The 20237-nt window shown below is 40.4% G+C and overlaps 1 protein-coding gene across 1 annotated transcript in view; it reads right to left on the bottom strand.

Annotated features, from left to right (window-relative positions):
* Positions 1-20237, bottom strand: part of LAMA1 (laminin subunit alpha 1) — an 86210-nt gene that overhangs the window by 22402 nt on the left and 43571 nt on the right. The window contains exons 20-42 of the mRNA XM_082235304.1: positions 19802-19908; positions 18552-18732; positions 17544-17680; positions 15790-16026; positions 15474-15617; positions 14168-14347; positions 12976-13161; positions 12164-12291; positions 11539-11659; positions 11299-11445; positions 10471-10592; positions 9529-9615; positions 8728-8921; positions 8162-8304; positions 7806-7904; positions 6813-6924; positions 6507-6669; positions 4638-4848; positions 4299-4415; positions 4055-4218; positions 3446-3575; positions 1918-2011; positions 200-316 (exon numbers count right to left, since the gene is read on the bottom strand). Of these exons, the coding sequence (XP_082091430.1) occupies positions 200-316; positions 1918-2011; positions 3446-3575; positions 4055-4218; positions 4299-4415; positions 4638-4848; positions 6507-6669; positions 6813-6924; positions 7806-7904; positions 8162-8304; positions 8728-8921; positions 9529-9615; positions 10471-10592; positions 11299-11445; positions 11539-11659; positions 12164-12291; positions 12976-13161; positions 14168-14347; positions 15474-15617; positions 15790-16026; positions 17544-17680; positions 18552-18732; positions 19802-19908 (3321 nt within the window). The remainder of the gene's footprint in view (positions 1-199; positions 317-1917; positions 2012-3445; positions 3576-4054; positions 4219-4298; positions 4416-4637; positions 4849-6506; positions 6670-6812; positions 6925-7805; positions 7905-8161; positions 8305-8727; positions 8922-9528; positions 9616-10470; positions 10593-11298; positions 11446-11538; positions 11660-12163; positions 12292-12975; positions 13162-14167; positions 14348-15473; positions 15618-15789; positions 16027-17543; positions 17681-18551; positions 18733-19801; positions 19909-20237) is intronic.

The following is a 20237-nucleotide window of genomic DNA, read 5'->3' as shown; positions in this document are numbered from 1 at the left end:
TATGGTACATATCCAAGAAAGTGATACACAATGAAGACCCTTTTCTTCTTACATGCCATTGTCGCTTCCTCTGTTTTCAGCATTCTCAAAACGTAAAGGTATTGCTGAACTTTCCAATTAGTGATGACCAGCGGTGCTGCTCAAGTTAAATATACTTGCCTTGTATAATGAAAAGGAAGTCAAGATGGATTTCACTTACCATTTGGCAATGCAGTCAGTTGCAACAGTGAACCATTAAACTGCTTAGCAAATTCACTAGCTTTCTCTTTAAGTTTTTCCACTTTTATGTTCATCTCATTTAATCCAGACGTAAGCCCTATGGAGGAATAAACACTTGTAATCCTGACATAGTTGGCTGCTTCCAAGGTTATCAAACTCAATGCATAGGTGCAAGGCAAGACCAGTTGTCTAATAGTCTTCCTGTCCATCTCCCTCAACATTCATCCCAAATCAGACCCCGCAGTAGAGACCACAGTATGGTAATGAGAGCAGATGTACTGTAAAAGTATGTCAGGAAAAGAAAAGGCTTTATATAGCACAAGTGAGCCAAACCGCATGCTGCAAGAGGACACACACAGCAAACATCCTGTCAAAATTCTTCCCTGTTGCCAAGTATGCTGCCAGAGGGGAAATGTGGAAGTGATTCAGGCTCATAACATGTTTCTTAAATGTTTATACTCCATGCTAATATACAGTATGTATCAGTTTTATTCTACCATTCCTGAAAGGAGCTCAGGTACATAATTATGCCCATCCCATTTGATGTTCAGAACCTGTGAGGTAGGATGGTTGCTGGTCCAAGGTCACTTTGTAACATTCATGGCTGAGTGCAGATCTCTTCAATATCCAAATCCAACACACAGTTATGGTGATCTAATTCTGATTAAATTAATGGCTGCTTTGCTCTCAATTAAGACATAAATCATAATACAGTAAGCCCAAAACTTATGCAGCATTTACTAGAGATCCCATCTAAAGCCAAAATCATGTATGGTCAGAACACATTGGGATCAATGGTGAGTGTGGTTACCGAAGACTTTTTTCCTAGACACTGCCCCCTTCCCCCCCCCACCACCTTTTTTAAAAATAATTTTTTGCCAAGTGTGTAAAGCTGAATGTGCACAAGCTAAATGTGCATAAGTTGCAGGACTTTTCCCACACAGGTATCTGTAAGCAGAGAGTTTTGCATTCCGCATCCTTCTCAGGAACCAATTTCCCGCAAGACTTGTTCATCTTAGGTGACAACATTTTCCCACCCAACTGTGAATAAATAATTTTCTGGTTCCTCTTAAGACTGTGTACACATGTACAGTGCTTGAATGACAAACACGCTGTGGATCCACACTCACCCCTTTTGCAAACAGATGTGCAAACTTTCAAAATGAGGTGAGCAACCAACCATCTGCCAACTTTGCAGATGGATGATTCTGACAATTTTGAAGCCATTCCCTTCTCCACCACCAGCCAGCTGATTGCTAGGCCCTTACATCAGTTACAAAGCCCTCCTCACCGGCCCACTGCCCAAAACAAAGAGCTTTTTTCAACGCAAAAAGGCCTGCATGAAAGGGACAAAAATTGATGGTAGGCTTGCAGCCAGGTCCATGTGTCACTGGGAGAGCAAATGAAGAAAAACCCCACACTGACTTCCAGTAGGATGGCTTCCATAGCTGGAGGTGATGTGGGATATAAATAATATATCTATAAAAGTCTGTATACATACATACACATCACCTGGGAAAGAGAGTAATGCAAAGGGTCAGCATTTTGTCAACGTCTGATAATTGCTGCTGGAAAGTTAAAAAACAATTCTCTCCTTTTAAAGGGAGAGGGTGTAATTGGACTTACTTCACTTGTTTTAATAACGACTATCAGTATAAGTAGTCAACATTTCATAAGCTATCCATATTTTATACTTACCTTCATACTTCTTGTGCAAACTTTTTGCTTCAGTCAAAAACTTGGAGCCAAGATGGAGAATGTTTTTCCCAGTAGAATTAAAAGTTTCTTTTGGCTTAAAATAATCAAGTAAGGAAACATTGTTATATATGAACAAATCTATGAAAAGTATTATTTATATATATATGAAAAGCCCTACAATACAATTTTTGAAAAAAAGTATTATTTGCTAATGTATGGCCAGAATTTAAAGGATTACATTCTTATGTTTACATATTATTCTGGTTTATGTTCCTCAGTCCTAAGATTAGTTCTGCAAAGCATTTATTTCTTAGAAAGTGATGTAACAACAACAGTAGCATCAACAAAAAATATTACTATACTGGATAGTGGAACAAAACGTGTAGAAATGGAGCATTGTGAACATATCCAGTGTTTAAATGCAGTACTAACTTCCTAGGCTTCCTAGATTTGACAGTTAGGCTGAAATCCTATGCTGTTGGAAGTAAATCCAATTGAACTTAGCAGAACTTGCTTCTGAGTATACAGCACAATCCTATGGATATTTACTTGTGAACAAGTCACACTATGTTCAGTGCTGCTTATTCCCAGTTTGCACAGGACTACACTCTAACTCAGATTATTGTTATTTTTTTAATCTTTTAAGTAATTTCATAATGTGAAAAAAATAATTGATCAAGAATGCCAATTACTGTTACCAATCCAAAGTCATTCACATTCTCTTTTATGAGAATGGGTTGTGACCATGAACTAACAAATCAAACAATTACATCCAAGCTCAAATTTGCCTTTGGTTTTATCTTAGGCATGTCGGAAAAATCATATTTTGTATGTGAGGGCTAGCAATATGGTACATTGTTAAAGCTATGGTTTTCCCAGTAGTGATGTATAGAAGTGAGAGCTAGACCATAAAGAAGGCTGATCGCCGAAGAATTGATGCTTTTGAATTATGGTGCTGGAGGAGACTCTTGAGAGTCCCATCATGGACTGCAAGAAGATCAAACCTATCCATTCTTAAGGTAATCAGCCCTTAGTGCTCACTGGAAGGACAGATCCTGAAGCTGAGACTCCAATACTTTGGCCACCTCATGAGAAGAGAAGACTCCCTGGAAAAGACCCTGATGTTGGGAAAGATTGAGTGCACAAGGAGAAGGGGACGACAGAGGATGAGATGGTTGGACAGTGTTCTCGATGCTACCAAGATGAGTCTGACCAAACTGCGGGATGCAGTGGAAGACAGGAGTGCCTGGCGTGCTCTGGTCCATGAGGTCACGAAGAGTAGGACACGACTAAACGACTAAACAACAACAATATGGTACATATTCTGGTTCTAGGTCAAGGGTGGTAAGCCTGCGGCCCTCCAGATGTTGGGCTACAGCTTCCATCAGGCCCAGTCTGCATGGCCAATGATGAAAACTGTAATCCAAGAACTTCTAGAGAGCCAAAGGTCCCTCAGCCCCATTCTAGAGAGTGAAACATGGATTTTAGTAAGAATGCAGTGTGCTTCAGTTCTCAAAGCGGCACTTACCACATCTGTGAAAATCCTGTAGGCATCTCCTGCTAGATTTGCTGCACTTTCAACCAAACTTTTAATGGTGGAGAACGCAGAGACAGCATTTGTTGCATTCAAGGACACATTTCTAACATTCAAGAGACCACTGCGGTAGAAAGGAAAAATCGTAACTTTTTCATGTAGCATTTAAGCCAATTAAAACATTGCACAATGCGGGGACATACCATATTTTGGAAACCGTTAAATAGCTTGACTATTGCACTTTAAACAGATAAATAATTTTCATGAAATAAAAAACATTATAGTGTTGCTTAAACTCTGGCAGTACATCCCCCTAATACCCAAGGCAGCCACACTAACTGAGCTTCCCTTTGCACTTTAGCTTTCATTTGGTTTACTTATTTTGTTCAGATTCCTCAACCAAGAGAACAGTCATTTAAATCCCAGTTCCTGCATCCTTGCCTTCCTTGTCCATCCTACATAGCAACTAAAACTTTAAAATGCTGACTAAATTCCAAGGGCAAAACTCAGAAGGGCATCAAGATCAGCAGGCCTATTGGGGTGACTTTATTGGTAAAGGTAGTAATATAGTCAACTCCACGCTTCAGTTCATGATGTACTCACCTGTCTAGTGCACGAGCAACTCTCTGTAACTCAGTTGCATGTTCTTCCACTCTGTAAACCAAATCCACAGCCCCCCGAGTGGACATCTGCATGACCAGGTCATCCACGTGCTGCCTTAGTTTGCCATTCCATAGGACCAGTCCATCCCGGTGGATTTCTAGACTCTGAATATGCAAAATTAGTTATTGCTGAGTCATGGATAATTCACTTTAACAAATGATGACTCAAGTGTTCAGTAACTTACAGATGTAGAGTTAATTACATCTTTAGCAAGTGCAGCAGCTGCATCCACCTGTACTTTGGCTTCTCTGGTCAGCATAACAGAGAGTTCCTTCTTTTCTTGAATATTCAGCTTTGTTTGCTGTGGCATAAATGCAACGGTGGGCAAATTTAATACTTGGTAACAACATTTATTATAGAATACGTATATCTAACATTCTATACTTAAAAGGACCACAAAAGGTTAAAAGTTGCCTCTCTCACTAATCTTAACATCAATCCATTTTTAAAGCAAATTTCCCTTAAAAGCTACTTTACAATTTCTCTTGTAAAATCAAATGACATATATTGCCAGTTTCCTTACAGTGTATTCCTTGAGGTTGCTGTTAATAAGAAAAAGCAGCCGCATGGTTTCATTTGTGTTAGTTGTAGCCTCGTTCACAAGATCCTTGGCTTCCTGAAGTCTGGTGCTGTGGTTTGATAATATGTGTTTTGCAGTTTTTTGTAATTTCTTAAATTCCTGCTGTGGTCTCCCATACTCTTTCTGGATTTGTAGCAACAAGCGTTCTGCCGCTCTAATAAATGTGGAAAGGAAACTCAGTTACATAAGCTTTCTTAAAACTAGAACAGATCAAAAGTTGTAGAAAGGTACAGTCCATTGATAAATAGTCATATCGCATTTTGGAGGGCAAAGTGAAAAAAAGACTCTACACACCCACACCCACAATGCATGTAGTTTCCTATCACTGTGAATTATCACATACACTAGGCACACAGAATTCTCTCACTCTCCTTCACACACTCATAGATGAATTCTCACACACCAGTGAGACAGGCAGGCACACAGTCAGCATTCCCAGAAAACTCAACTCCAGGACTGGGCTGGATCTGGCTGCGAAGATCCCTCTGCAAGCTCCTAAGAAAGGTAAGGTAAAGGTAAAGGACCCCAGGACAGTTAAAGTCCAGTGGAAGGTGACTTGGGGTTGTGGTGCTTATCTCGCTTTCAGGCCGAGGAAGCAGACATTTGTCCACAGACAGCTTTCCGGGTCATGTGGCCAGCATTACTAAACCGCTTCTGGCACAACAGATCACCGTGATGGAAGCCAGAGCACACCGTTTACCTTCCTGTCACAGTGGTACCTATTTATCTACTTGCACTGATGTGCTTTCGAACTACTAGCAGGAGCTATGACAGAGCAATGGTAGCTCACCCCATCACAGGGATTCAAACCGCCGACTATCTGACTGGCAATCTCAAGAGGCTCAGTGGTTTAGACCACAGCGCCATCTGCTTTTTAGAGAAAGCTTCTCTAAAGAGCAGGCAGAGGGATTTTCTCTCTCCATCTTGGCACTAAGTACCACAGCACTAAGATCAGAGATAAAGTCTCTACCTGCTACTTAAATAATTTTTTTTATAACTACCATGTGCGAGAGCCAGAAATGTTGTAAAAATCAGGCTATTTTGTAGCAAGGAGTGGCTCATCCAGTGCGGTGGAGCTGCAGCAACAGGATCCTGGCAATGGCATTACCATGGAGGGGGGTGGTGGCAGTGAGGTCAGGGATGCACAGATCCACTACTGGAGCCAGTCTGGTGTGCTCATCAGTACACCAACACAGTCTGACCTCATTGCCTCTTTATTCCTTCTTAGGCTTGCAAGCAGCAGCAATGCCAGTCCAGTGGCTATTGTGGTGGTTTTACTGAGCTCTTGGCATCTTCCTGTGTATCACTTTAAAAATATTACTGAATGCTTCCAAAACACAGTTCTTCAATTTTATTTTTAAAATGAAATAAGGCTCACTTATTTTCCAGCACTGATTCCTTTCCCAAGTTTCAAATTCAATTCCTTGCTTATAGTAGTAACAGATTAAAATAAGAGTTTCTGATTTTCTCATCAACATTATCTAGCTCATGGACCATGGAACTGTTCTAAAAATGAATATATAAATGTAAGTTATGTTTATTGTTTGATAGATAAAGATAGAAATTGTGGCTTTGTTTAAAACACAGCTGAAAATCAAATCATTTTATGCATTAAAAAAACACACATTTGTCTACCTTGATTCAAACCTCCTAAAGTCATCACATATTAAGCTTCCATTTAAATTAATATATTGACACACTTCGGAGCCTACTGCCTGCAATTTCTTCTTTTAAAAACATATTAGATATACTTCTCTATATGTTCATTGCATATGTTAATAGAAGCATGATCATAAACACCAGTTGGCTTACTTTAACTCAAGATTACTGTCTTGGTACATCTGCTTGAAATATCTTCCACGCATTACATCCAACATGACGGGGATCTCATCTTCCAGTTCTTGAAATGTCCTGTTTGACAAAGGGAAATCCATACCTAATGTTTCATTAAGGGATGCTGCCACTTCCCCAAGTACTAGATGAAAGAAAAAGTAAGTTACAAAAGAAGAATTGTTTTAGTACTTTGTACAAATGCACCACATATATTTTATCTGTATAAATTATTTTCACAAATAATATTACTATATAATTACTATAGCCTGCCATCAAGAATTTTACCTTTAACAGTTGCCTGTAATGTGTCGATAAATATAGCCAATTCTCGACTCTTGTCCAAGGTCCTTTCTGCAGCACCATGGAGAAGCCCTCCTCTTTCTAATATCCTAGTTAGCTAGCATAAAAGCAAATTGTGAGTTTAAAATGGGATGTTACACGGTGGAGCAGTGACAGAACAGAGCCAGTCATAGACCCATTGGATCCAAGGCCATACCATTCCTCAGCATAGCTGTCAACTTTCCCCTTTTTTAAAGGGAAATTCCCTTATTCCGAATAGGATTCCTCACAAGAAAAGGGAAAAGTTGACAGCTATGTTCCTCAGAGAGGCACCCAACCTGGACTCTGTGGCTATGCCAATCTGGATGACAAAAACCACACACAACCACACACCACACCTCCTGCTTTAGTTAGTGGGCCAGTTAGTTAGTGGGACCTGAAGGAGCGTCTCCACCTCCATCGTTCTGCCCGGACACTGAGGTCCAGCGCCTTCTGGCTGTTCCCTCGCTGCGAGAAGCCAAGTTACAGGGAACCAGGCAGAGGTCCTTCTCAGTAGTGGCGCCTGCCCTGTGGAACACTCTCCCACCAGATGTCAAAGAGAAAAATAACTACCAAACTTTTAGAAGACATCTAAAGGCAGCCCTGTTTAGGGAAGCTTTTAATGTTTAATAGGTTATTGTATTTTAGTGTTTTGTTGGAAGCTGCCCAGAGTGGCTGGAGGGACCCAGCCAGATGGGCGGGGTATAAATAATAAATTATTATTATATTATTATTATTATAGGGCTTCAGACAGTGGTTGACCTGATACTGCTACACTTAACCAGGACTTAGAACTGCTCTGCCCAGCTGCCACTTGTACCCATAGTCTAGCAGACCCAATGCACTGTAGTGACTTTGATTTATAAACCAACCTAAGTAAATCCCATGGGAAACTTCTGTAGATCATTTTGAAATAAGTCTATTGAAATATCTTTGGGAATAAACAAGTAAGACTCCTACCTCTCTGTGCAGCTGGTCTGTATCACCTGAAAGGGTTACAAGATGGTCATTCATGATTTCCGTTGAGGAGGTTGGTTCTTTCTTAGTCCAAAAAGATTCCTAGAAGAAAAAAGAATATAATGTACTCAAATATATTCAGCTCAGTGTTCACGACTAGGAATGATAAACAAAGAACATGTATCTACGGGCCATGAATTTTAATGTAGACCACTACCTTAATAGCACTTATGTGCTATTAATGCTTCCAGAGCACTCCAAAATGCCTATATGGTCACAAAAACTTCTTGATAAACGGAAGTAAAAATGACTATATGAGCAGCTAACCCAACACAGAAGCTAAGCAACACCTTACATACCTTTAAATGCTTTGTAGCATTTTCCAAGTCTGCAAGTATCCCATAGGGCACCAGGACAGGGCCAGTAAGGTTTACCAAAAGCATGGCTTCATCTAGTTTGTCCAAATCATTTAACAACAATCCTGTGCAGTCGTCATCACAAGCTAAAGAAACCATTTCAAAAAAATATTAAGTTTTAGTTGAATACGCAAAACTGGATAGCACCGAACAAGTAAGTTCTACTCATTCCAACAGAGCTTATTTCTGAGCGAGTGTGCTTAGGAATGCAGTCTTATGTAACCATAGTATCTACATGCAGTATCAACAAACACCACCTCGTGTCTACAGGAAATCCTTCTTCTTTTCTGGACCACCATATGCATCGGCGGAGCGTACCTAAGCCCACTCCACCCCCTTCTAGCACCCCGCCCCTTTCCATAACATCTTTATGATGTTTGGAGGCTACTTCTGGGTTTGGTGCTGTGAATGCTTGCGTGATCACTCATCATTCAGATGCGCCTAAATTAGAAGTTGCCAGTATTATTAACACATCAAAGCAAAAAAAAGAAAGAAAGGGGGACACTTACCCACACATTCATTTTCCACGAGAATGTGCCTTGATTCACACTCATCACACAGCTGCCCTGTTACACCTTGTTTGCAGATGCATTGCCCAGAGATATGATCACAATTATTGTGAACGGAACCGTTTGGGTTGCACTGACACTGCTGACAGTGACCACCAGGTGCTTTAGGATTGCCATAATAACCTGGAGAACACCTAAAGGGAAACAGAGGTTCATTTATTTATTTGGTTTATTTTGTTTCTTCAGTTTTCAGCACACACCCTTCATCAACACACAATCCCAAGGTGGGTTGCAACCTATAACAATGCAATACAATTTACCAGCAACATGCGATGCTGATGTTAAAACACCATATAAAATGCTTAAAAATATATCACTATGGCTGCAGGAGGGCCCTCGCTCAACGACAGGCCATATTACTATATCAGACTCCAGCAAAAGCTTGGGCAAAGAGATGTGATTTTAGCTGGTGCCAAAAAGCAAGTAACATTGGCACAAACCATCTCTCACGGGGAGGGGCATCCCATAGTCAGGGCATCACCACAGAGAAGGTCCTAACTCATATCATTGAGCAATATTATCTCACCTGGTAACTAGACCGTGAAAATCTTAACACATGGGCGGAGCCATTATCTCAAGTCCCAAGTTGTCTGAGGACTTTATAAGTTACCAGTCATACTTTTAACTTGGTTCGGAGGCACCCAGTGCAGATCCTATTGAACGGGCAATCTACCCAATTTCTGGAACTCAAAGCTGCCAACCCACAGTGGAAGCCTCTTGATGGTTCTGCGTATCCCTCACCTTTCACAGTATTGCCCTTCATATCCAGTGATGCAAGCATTGCAGTAGAAATCACTCACACCTTTCATAATGCATGTGGAACTAAAGCTTGGAGAAAGAAATAAAAAGAGCAAGTTTTAGAAAGAATTCATATATACCCACAAAAAATCCATTCACACAGGAATGTGTGTTTCTACTGGTTTGTATGCAATAGAGGGTGACAGTAACCATCTTGTTGGGGGCAAGGATTTCTGCTTGTGCAATGGGACTTCCTCCCCGCTCCCCGCTCAATCTGTTCTGTGGGTTCCTCCAACCCTCCAGAGAAGATTGGGGGAGGGGGAGGGGCATACGATGCGGAAATCCAAACCTCCCTTTCTCTGATGGTATAGCGGCTTATTGCAGCATTGAATGCACACCACTGATTGTATGAACCGGCTCTCAGTTGGATATAGGGTGCTTCCAAATGGATGTGTATTGTGGAATCTGCGCTCCCCATGCGCACGAGTTTTTGCAGTTCCACAAGGCACCGCTGGCATCAAAATATCAGTCCATGTTTTTACCATTATATCCAAACTACCTTTTCTCGTGGAAACCTGGTAAACTAAGGAAAGGAAAAGGGGGGGGGAGGAAAACCGGCAGCCAACAATCCATTTATGATATTTCAGCGATCCTTTTGCAGTATTGAGCTTCTGTATGGAAGCACCCATAGACACAATTCACAAAGAATATTCAGTGGAAAGCTACCGCTCTGGATTAGCCATTTCATCATCTATCACCATTACTTTTCAAGCTACCCACACTGACCCTGACAATGGAATCTCTTAGCTCAGGGATTTAAAAACAAACCAACAGATAAGTGAAAAATTCCTAGAAATACAACCTCTACCTTGCTACAGTACTACCTGGAAACAGTAAGTATAACAATAGTAATTATTAAAAACATCAAAGTTAATTTTTAGTTACCTCCCTGGGCTCATTCTTGGACATGCACACAGAGAACAATCATTGACAGATCCAGTCACCTTGCCGTAATAGCCTGGAGCACAAACACTGCACTGGTCACCAACTGTATTATCTCTGCAGTCCTAGCAGGCAAAATCAGGAAGTTTAAGATGAAAGCAGAAAATTCAACAGAGAACATTTAACTTTGGTGGGAAAAGAAAAGAGGCTGAAATCTAGAAAAACAGCAAGGTATAAGGAACAGGAACATTCCATCTCAAGTCCTAATATCCCTGCAAGAGAGGAACAGGTATGCCCCCACTTTGCCAAAGGTATTCCAAAATGCAGTCCCAATACCTCCCAAGTCCCTCAAGCCAATTCAAGTCACCCCTACTCGTGACTAGCCCATGTTAATTTTTATAAACTGTAATTAAAGCTTTTTTTGTTAACGCTGCAATGCTAAAACATTGAATTCAGAGGGCCTTACTTTATCAGTGAAGTTTAATTTGTTAAGCACAACCATTGCACTGCAAACCCCATCCTCCAGTGCTGCAAAAATGTGTGTGTGTGTGTTAAATTGTTCCTTGTTGTTGTTCTTTACAGACCTTAAGTAAATACTTAAATGAAATAAAAACATGCCTCTGATTACCCACCGATTAATCCAAAGCAGTGTGCAGCTTCCGTCGAAATGTATACTATCCAAGTGTAAAAAAATACTTCACATTTTCAATTTGAGAACTAAATAGGATTTTCATGAACTTTCATTCTTTGGAATTTTCTCCCCCCCCCCCCGAGTTGTTAAGTTATTGATACTGTGACAAAAAACAGCCTATCCCTAGTAAGTCCACATACCAAACACTGTCCTGTTTCTTGGTTGCAAACATCACTGTGGTTGTTGCATCTGCATGGCACGCAAGGTGGAATGAATGAGGGGAAGGCTTTAAGGTTTGCAGACTTGTCCACATATTGTTTCTCTCTGTAGTATCCTTGTGCACAGTCCTACATTGTAAAAGAGTTGAACATGCTTTTAAACGGCAACTGAACTTTTGCTTGTTCAGAAGATATTTTAGGACGCCCCAGCAAGTAACATACCTGGCATGAGAGGCCTGCATAACCTTCAGGGCATATACATTTCTCAATGAGATGAGCAACTTCCTTAATCAAGGGCATCTCGTCAGCTTTCATAGCAATTTCCATAGAGACATTTGAGATTCTAAGAGATAATTACATAAAACAAAAATTAAAACAAAAATGATGCAGTGATGTTCATTTAGGAAACAGAACCTGCAATTTGACTGTTTACTAGGGGTGTGCTTCAATCACAAAGTTTGGTTTGGAGCCCAGTTCAGTGCTTTTAAAAACAGCCTGCCTTAGGTATTGCCATTTATATCTTGACTATGCAGGTAATCTCTCAAATATGCACTAATAATCTGAGTCCTACTAATTTAACCCTTAGTTTCCTAAAAAAACATAAAAGACTAGAACCAAAGAGTGTTTCACCAAGTACAAGCAGTTTCCCACATGCACTGGGACACTACCAGTTTTCCACTTCAAGAGGCTGTACTGAAGGCTTGTTCTGTAAGGTACTATGATTTTCAGGGTTTTTTGAGTAAAGTGGCCCTTGAGTATCACTCATATCAAGACAACATGCTTACTACCTTACTCACATTTTATCAAAGTTAAGAGCCCCTAGGTAGAGTAGTTAGCAGAGGTTTACCTGCTTTGTTGTAATCCTTGACCATACGATGCCTTTATCAAGATGTACTCAACATTGCTCAGCACTGACATGAAGTCAGAATGTGAAACAGATTCATCAGACACCGAATTAAAATATTTCCAGGAACTCTAAAGAAAAATAAATAAATTTGCATCACTTGCGAACACCTAATGTTACAATGTTGGTTGATGGTATTAGTTTTGCAATGAAAGAGGAGAGCAACCAATGAATTTGGTTCCAGGCAGAAGCCAAAACACTTAAGCTCTTAAATTGTCTTCACATGCACTCTGATATGGCAGGGGAATGGTTACAGACTGTGCGAGCAACATAAAATTACACTGCAGCCCATCCCTATGTTGCAATATTGTGCTATGCCTGAATATGAAAACCATAGTTTGTTGTTTGTTTATAAACCTTGGCTCATGTCAACCATGGCTCAGTGTTACTTGTGAACCCAGCCTATATCTTCAAATGGTGCACAACCCCCAGTCTGGAGAGGTATCAAAACAGCCCCAAATGCAGTGTACACCAAGCAAAATCTCTGCATTGCTGCTGTTATCTGTTTTCATCCAATAGTATCTATAATGTTTTCAAACAAAGCCTTGATCTAGGATTAACATGTTTCCACAATATGTGTGGAATTTTAACAGGCGTCTAAGACTCCTTCCCAGATCTATATGAAGAGACATTACATCTTGCTTGAGCAAAATGGTCCCAAGACAAATGTTGAGGGAGTTCCAAAGTAGTACAAGAAAAAGACTTTCTCACAGGCAAAGCCTCTAACTCATCTAATTGAAATGTTTTAAACTCACCTCTATCATTTCTATTTCTTCATCTTGTCTTACTCCATTCTCTGGAGCAGGAATTTCCACATAGATGACTTGTTTACTGGAGCGACCCCCTTTCATTAAGATTTGTGGTTCAAGGTTTGAGGTTCCAACGCCATCCAAAGCATAAAAAGCTACTGAGTATTTCAATTTTCCACCATATGCCATGAGCTGTTTGGATGATAAATCATTACACTTTTATTTTCTTTGATGATTTTAACTGAAATCTAGATTAGGAGGAGGAAAAAGCTTAATTGAAACTCAGCAGCTCCTCATCCTTAGTCTGATATCGAAGTAGTCCAATATTGAGACTACCTTTATTCGGATGATTTTTCGCATCTTGGAATTTAATGGAAACTTTGCAAGAGCTGAGATTGCAAAATGAAAGCAAAATACTTCACAACACAGATTTTCTGGAAACGAATTTAAATAAAGTTTGGGAATGTTGATATTGCCAGTACACAGGTCCTTGCAAGACCTTGACTGTGTTAACAAAAAAAAGAGCACAGGTTGATCAAAGCCAGAATCTTCTTTTCAGCAGCAGCCAACCACAAGCTCTTCAGCTCTTCTTGAACAGGGCATGAAGTTAATAGTTTTCTTCCACTATGGCTCCCCAATAGCTGGTATTCTGGGGTATATTACCTTATAACCCAGAGAGGTTCCATTGGACAATCAATGTAAACATTGGTAAGGATCTCAGTTGTAAATTTGCCTAATTTACTTTAAAAGTCATCTAAAATAGTGGCCAACACCACATTGTGTGGCACTGAATTCCATAAACTACAGTAAGTTTAAGTGCTATATGAAAAAGTCCTTTCACTATTATTCTGCAAGCAGGCTCAAATCTAGCACAGAATCTAAATATGCTACAGAAAATACTTTTGCTTTAACATGCATTTAGAAATAAGAAGTGAATGAATACTAAAATTATGCACACTGGTTTTTTAAAATATATATTTATTTTTGTCTCTCTTCCAAGTTCTTAGAAGGTGACAGTCCTTCTCATGTCCCCACCCCCAGAATATATAGAAACACAGTCAAATCCAGATTTATTCATAATTAGAGCAGAACTATTGAAATCAATGGGCCCTAAGGGGGTTACATCAGTCACAACTATTTCAATGGGAGTACTCAAAGAATGTCTAGGTCCGACCCTAAAAATAACTCATATGCTTACCTGGTCTCCCTGGAACTGATCCGGCAATTTCCAGTAAAAAGGTTCTGTATTCAAGTGTTGTCGGACTGCTTTGACATCCATTAAGATATCAGGGAACTGGGAAAATACACCTTCACTGGTTCCAGTGAGGTTACTGTGAGAAACCACGTACAGAACCGTCTGCTGCAGAGACAGGGTGACCTGAAATGCCAGACTAATAGGTCATACCTCTTTGTAAAATGCACTATATCATTTCTAGCTAAGCAAGATTTCAAATTATCTGTTTTCAAGTAAATAAAGCATACACATTATAACTTTGAAATTTTGAAGGAATTTTTTTTAAAAAAAAAAGTGTTACCGTATTTTTCGTCCTATAGGATGCTCCGTTCCATAGGACGCACCTAGTTTTTTTGGGGGGAAATGAAGGGGGGGAAATTTCCCTTTATTTCCCCCCCAAAAGCAGGTCGGGGAAACAGAACCACGTTGAGGAACAGCAGGATGGCGGTGCTGCGCCTCCCTGCTGTCCCCCGAGCTTGTGGGGCTGGCTGATGTCTGCCCTGCACGAGGGGCGCTCTGCTTCAGGGCGCCCCGCCCGCCGGGCGGCAGGCTGCTATCCGCAATGTGGGGAGCCTTGCCGGGAAGGTGCGCACCGACCCCTCTCGCTCTCCAAGCTTCAGCAAAAGCCTGCATTCGCCCCATAGGATGCACCCAGATTTCCCCTTCATTTTTGGAGGGGAAAAATTGCGTCCTATAGGGCGAAAAATACGGTATATCCCTGTATTACTATGAAGTAGTTTCATAAAGCTGAATGGCAGTATATGAATGCATCACTGGCTTTCCCATGTATAGTTCACAGGTCATGTCAAAGCAAGGCAGTGAGGGAGAAGCAGCCACAGCAGCAGAGGAATAAAAGGTAGCGAAGACCTTCTTTGCATGATTATCATGGTGTGGCAAAGCTTTAGAGTTGTACCATGGCCCTAGGATTACTAGAGCTCAAGCCAATCCAAACTTCATTGACAAGGAGATGTAAACAAATGCTAGTAATATTTTATTTGTTTATTACAAACTTTTGTATCCTACCCGCCAATCAAATTATCTCCAAGACCGTTTACAACAGATACAAATCAACTAACTCATCTGATGCTATCTGGATGTCCAATAAAGGTGACAATGGCAAATGGCTTTAAAGCCTCTCCCCAGCTCTCTGCTGTTCTTGCAGTCACTGGGATCAAATACGAGATCAAGCTGCGTGCAGATCAAATTATGACAAAACAAGGTTCAAATGCAAGTGAAAACCATGCACAAAGGGTGAAAGTGCTTTACTCACTGGAACTCTCACATGGTCTTTTACTTCTGAACACAACTCCGACATCCCAGAGCAAAAGCATGAAATGCATCCCAAAGCATTGGTGGCATGAAGAGCAAACGTCCCAGGTTTGCATTCACTGCAATGCAATCCAATCACATTCTCCTGACAAAGAAATAGATTGTTAACGCCAGTAAGGCTTGAACACTGGACTGAACAGTTTTCCCCCCAGAAAACACTAGTTGATGTCTGATCATGTGTAAGTGACTATTATTGTATTATAGGCAAAGAAAAATGCACAAAGAAAAATAATAACCAGGCAAAGGTTTCATGCTACCTTGCAGACACATGCACCAGTTTCCTCTTCACAGTTGCAGATTCCTTGATTTTGATCACACATGTCTACTTTGCTGCCACGCAAGTCACAATCACAAGGAATGCAATCTGGGTAGTCTCTATACCCCAAAGCACAGATAGCGCAGCTGTCTCCTCCATATCCATTCTTACACTGACATTGAGCAGTCAGCTGGTCACACTGGAGACTGACTGAACCTATATCACTGCAATTGCAGGCCTTAGAAGAAAACAGGCAAGAGATATGTGAATCTTGCAAAGGTCATGAAGTTCAGAAACTATAAACTTTTGACAGACATTAAAACTTGCCAGCAATTTTCTGTGGAGGAAAGTCCAACTTTAGAAATTGAATACTTTACCCAACACTCTCAAAAGATTTATCATCTGAGCCCTAAATTATATTTCCCCATAGTAGATAATATCGGTTTGCAGGAGACCATTAAACAACTAGAATTGTTCCAATACGAGACATCACCATTACAATACCTTTAAAAAAAATAACCCGTCTAAACAACAAATTACTTGGCCATGAAGCAAGAAAAAGGAGGCAGAGGACTCTCACAACACCCCATATGTGGGACTCCCTACCTCAGCAAGTTAAATCATCTTCCTCTTTATCAATGTTCCACCAACCTCTTAAGATAAGCTTTAAATAAGCTTTGATTCTATTGCTGTTTTTATTAGCTGAACTGCTGCTCTTCTCTTAAAAAAAATAATCTGGAAATTGTAGTTTAGAAAAGGTTCTGATCATACTTTGTGAAAGATCCCTGGTTCTCCTTGCATAATTACCACTTCCATAGTCCTCTGGACAGAGGAAAGGGTGTTAAATCTTACATCTGTAGAGTAGATAATCCCTTGAAAGTGTATTAATGGGTTCTTTTCACCTAATGAAGAGCTTATTGAAGTCACAGCTCACTGGTTTGCAGTTTGCATACTGCATCTAATTCCTTATTATACCTTCTTTGTCTACCACTTACAATGTGCTTGTCACATTTCCCCCCTATACTTGCAGCTATAAGCTCCTAGCACGACGTCAAATCTGAGCGTTCCCATGTGAAAATATGGAACTAGTCAAATTGTTCTAGAGCCATGCAACCTTGTTTTAGCTTCTTCTTTTTGTTTTTTTAAATGAAACACATTGTTATGATAAAGGTGATCTCCCTTGGTGGACAAATTCTAGCTTTCCGCTTCATACTGGCTTCTTAGAAATAGACTGCTTAGGCTTCAGGTTATAAATATTTTGAGAATATAGAATCCAAGACTGTATGAGCCAGTTTTTTATTAATGAATTGCTGAATGGTATTTCTTTTTCCACAACAAGAAAAAGACTCAAACTCGGGGAAATTCCTTGTCCTCTCAAAGACAATGTATCTTTCTAGTAACAATTTAAATCATCCACCCAATAAGGCTCTCATTAGTGAAGCTGGATTGATTAAGTGAAAGAAACTGTTATATACTGTGGAATTCTTACGGATGTTTACCTTGATTCATGGTTAAATGACATAAACCTCATTTATTATGATTATGTCAATAAAGGGGACATATATTGTTCTACATATATCAAAACATAGGGCAGGAAGAAGAAAAAGTTTCTTTTTACCAGCATTAGCAAAAGCTAATATAGCAGAAGCTGACCTAATTTGTAGTGTTTAAATACCACAAATTCAATGTGCTATCTTGTGAAATATTTTTTTGAAGCTTTGTTTTTTAAAAGTTTCCTAACAAGCACAACATTACCTTGCACCCATTCTCTGGATCCAGACCCCAGAAGTTCTCCTCACATAGTTCACATTTTTCTCCTTCAGTATGAGGGGGGCAGATGCACCTTCCAGAATCTCCATCACAAACATCATGTGTATGAGCACAATTGCAAGCTACAGGAAGAAGACAGGGAGCAAGTAACCCATTTTGTCAGTGCTGGTAGACTAATACCAGTGCTAGTAGCAGTGCTGTAGCATCAGGTCCATCTCTGCTTTAGGTGGGCTCCACCTGTGAGTTTACTCATAAGGAAGGAAGTAGCTCATAAACGTTTCCTATAAAGTCCTTTCCAATGTCTGAACTGGACTGTACACTGGTATTATCCAAGGTACACTGTTGTGTCTTAGGTGTAACCAGTCCATTTTTTTCTTAAAAAATGTTTAGGGGTGCTCTCATTTTCCTACTCATATTGAAATACTGCCCCTCAATGAGGCCAAACTTAAGAGTCACAAAATGTTTAGGGGTATGCGTACCCCTGTGTCCCCCCCCAGAAAAAAGTACTGGGTGTATCCGCTCAACATCTCATTTGGTTGCCTCTCTACTGGGTCACCATTTTTTATCTAATGCTTTTTTCATGTTGGAACATTCAAGGGCCAACTTTGACATGACTACTGAGAACTACATTAAAAAAATATGCACACAGAGCTCAAAATTCTTCACAGATCGAGTCAATAGTAAAAGCAAGATTATTACCAACACACCTCCTATAATCCCCACACCAAATGGCAAAAGGGAAAATTGGCACAGGAACCATTTTCATAAACCCAAATCCTTATTCCAATAGTTGGATTAATTGGATTCCCGTTGCAGACAAAACTTGATGAGAAATGCTTTGATATCACTCTGCTGACCAGGCTTTACAAATAAATAAATGCTAAAGAGGCTCACAACTGACGTTTCCCATGGTGCAGCACAAAGCATTTTGTTAAAAGAAAATTCGTAAGAGTTTAAGAAACTGCCATGACCAGATTATGGGCTATAATTTACGTGTGCAGCCACCGTCCCGGAATGCATAAAAGCCATGAGCGCAACGATCACACTTCTCCCCAGCCACTCCTGGCACACAGAGACATTGTCCTTCATCATTACAGTCCTCAGCAGTTGAGCCAGCTTTACTGCAGTTGCAGGGACGGCAGCCAAATCCGCTACTTAGGCCGTAATATCCAAGCTGTCACAGAGAAAAGAAAAGTGTTTCAGCAATATTTCATAGTTCCCTGAAACAAAAACAATTCCTCTCTTGTTTTCTTTTTCATCGCTGAATGCTATCCATTCCTGCTCTTTGGCCTGCATAAAAATAGTGCCTTTCTGCTAGGCAGTGTGTTGGGAAACAGCACCCAGCTCACATTTCCCCCACCACATAGAACTTATGAGTTCTACTGTGCCCATCAGAAGCCTTTGGAGAATATATAGGAACAGCAAATATTGTTATTTTAGAAAGGCTTTTGAAATACACATCCAGTTTCATAGATGAAACTCCTTAAATGCAAAAGTTCACAAAAATAAAAATGGGGGCCGGGTGGGGTGGGGGCAGCAGTTTTGTTTGTCAAGAATCTATTAGCATATGAATAGATCCCAACATTACTTACCATTGAATAACCATGCAGCACAAGTAAATGAAAAAAAAAGTTCAATTTTTTCACTTCTCATCAATGTCAAATACTACAATCCACATCAGTTACACATGTTTTAAGACATATATTTGGAGCTATTAGCCCAAATCTAAAAATTGCTGAGGTAATCAAGTTCAGCACAGTAACCCGTTCCGGTACTTCCGGGTTTCAGCAACCCAAAAAAAATGCAACCTGAAGCGGCTGTAACTTGAGGTATGAGTGTACTATGATTCGGCCCATGTCTCAAGACAGCATGCAGGTTACCACCACCAGGCCGCTCCACCAACACAAATATGGAGTATAAATAGAGCATGGTATCTTCTGTCTGCCTCTATATATCTGACTGAAAAGAAAAGACCGGATTTTCAGTAACTCTGCACAGGGCCAGGACCATAACACTAAGGTCAAAGTATAATTGACAAAAGAGTAACTGCTGGCAAAGTGAGAGTGTGGGGGGGGTGCACAGCCTTCGCTGGCAAAAGGGAAGGCTTTCAAAGGGTGCTATTGCACCCACAGGCACTGCCTAGGGGGACACCAGTAAAACATGAGTAAATTACCAATACATCAGTAGAGCAAAAGAAGTAAAATCATGTGTGCTAACATCAAGATTTATTATTTCTTTCTTACCAAACACTTATCGCATCGGAGTCCCACCACATTTCCTTTGCATTGGCACAAGCCAGTCTTCGGATGGCAGACACTGGAAATGGAGCCATTCACATGGCACCCACACTCTGATGTGTAAAAAGCACAAATAGAAAAGCTGAATATAACCAGCTATTAACAAAATACTTGAATAACTTTTCTCTATGTGAGGTTTAGGATTCTATACCCCACTTTTGCATATTCTTTCCATCAATATTTTAAATTTGTATTTTTGGATCCTGGACTTAAAATTAAGGCCAAGATCTAAACAGCGCCATGTGTGAAAGGAAAGTATTTCCACTCAGGAAAGAAGGGTTCTGTGTCCCCCCCCCAACTGCAACTCTGTTCTACATCAATTCTGCTCTAGAGGGTCGTCCAACATTTGAGTAGCAGCTTTGTAGGATTCACAAGGAGATGC

The sequence above is a fragment of the Podarcis vaucheri genome (genome assembly GCF_965113315.1).
Source record: "Podarcis vaucheri genome assembly, chromosome: 8".
NCBI lineage: Eukaryota > Metazoa > Chordata > Lepidosauria > Squamata > Lacertidae > Podarcis > Podarcis vaucheri.
Note: the sequence above shows the minus strand (reverse complement) of the source record. Positions and strands in the feature narration are given on the sequence as shown.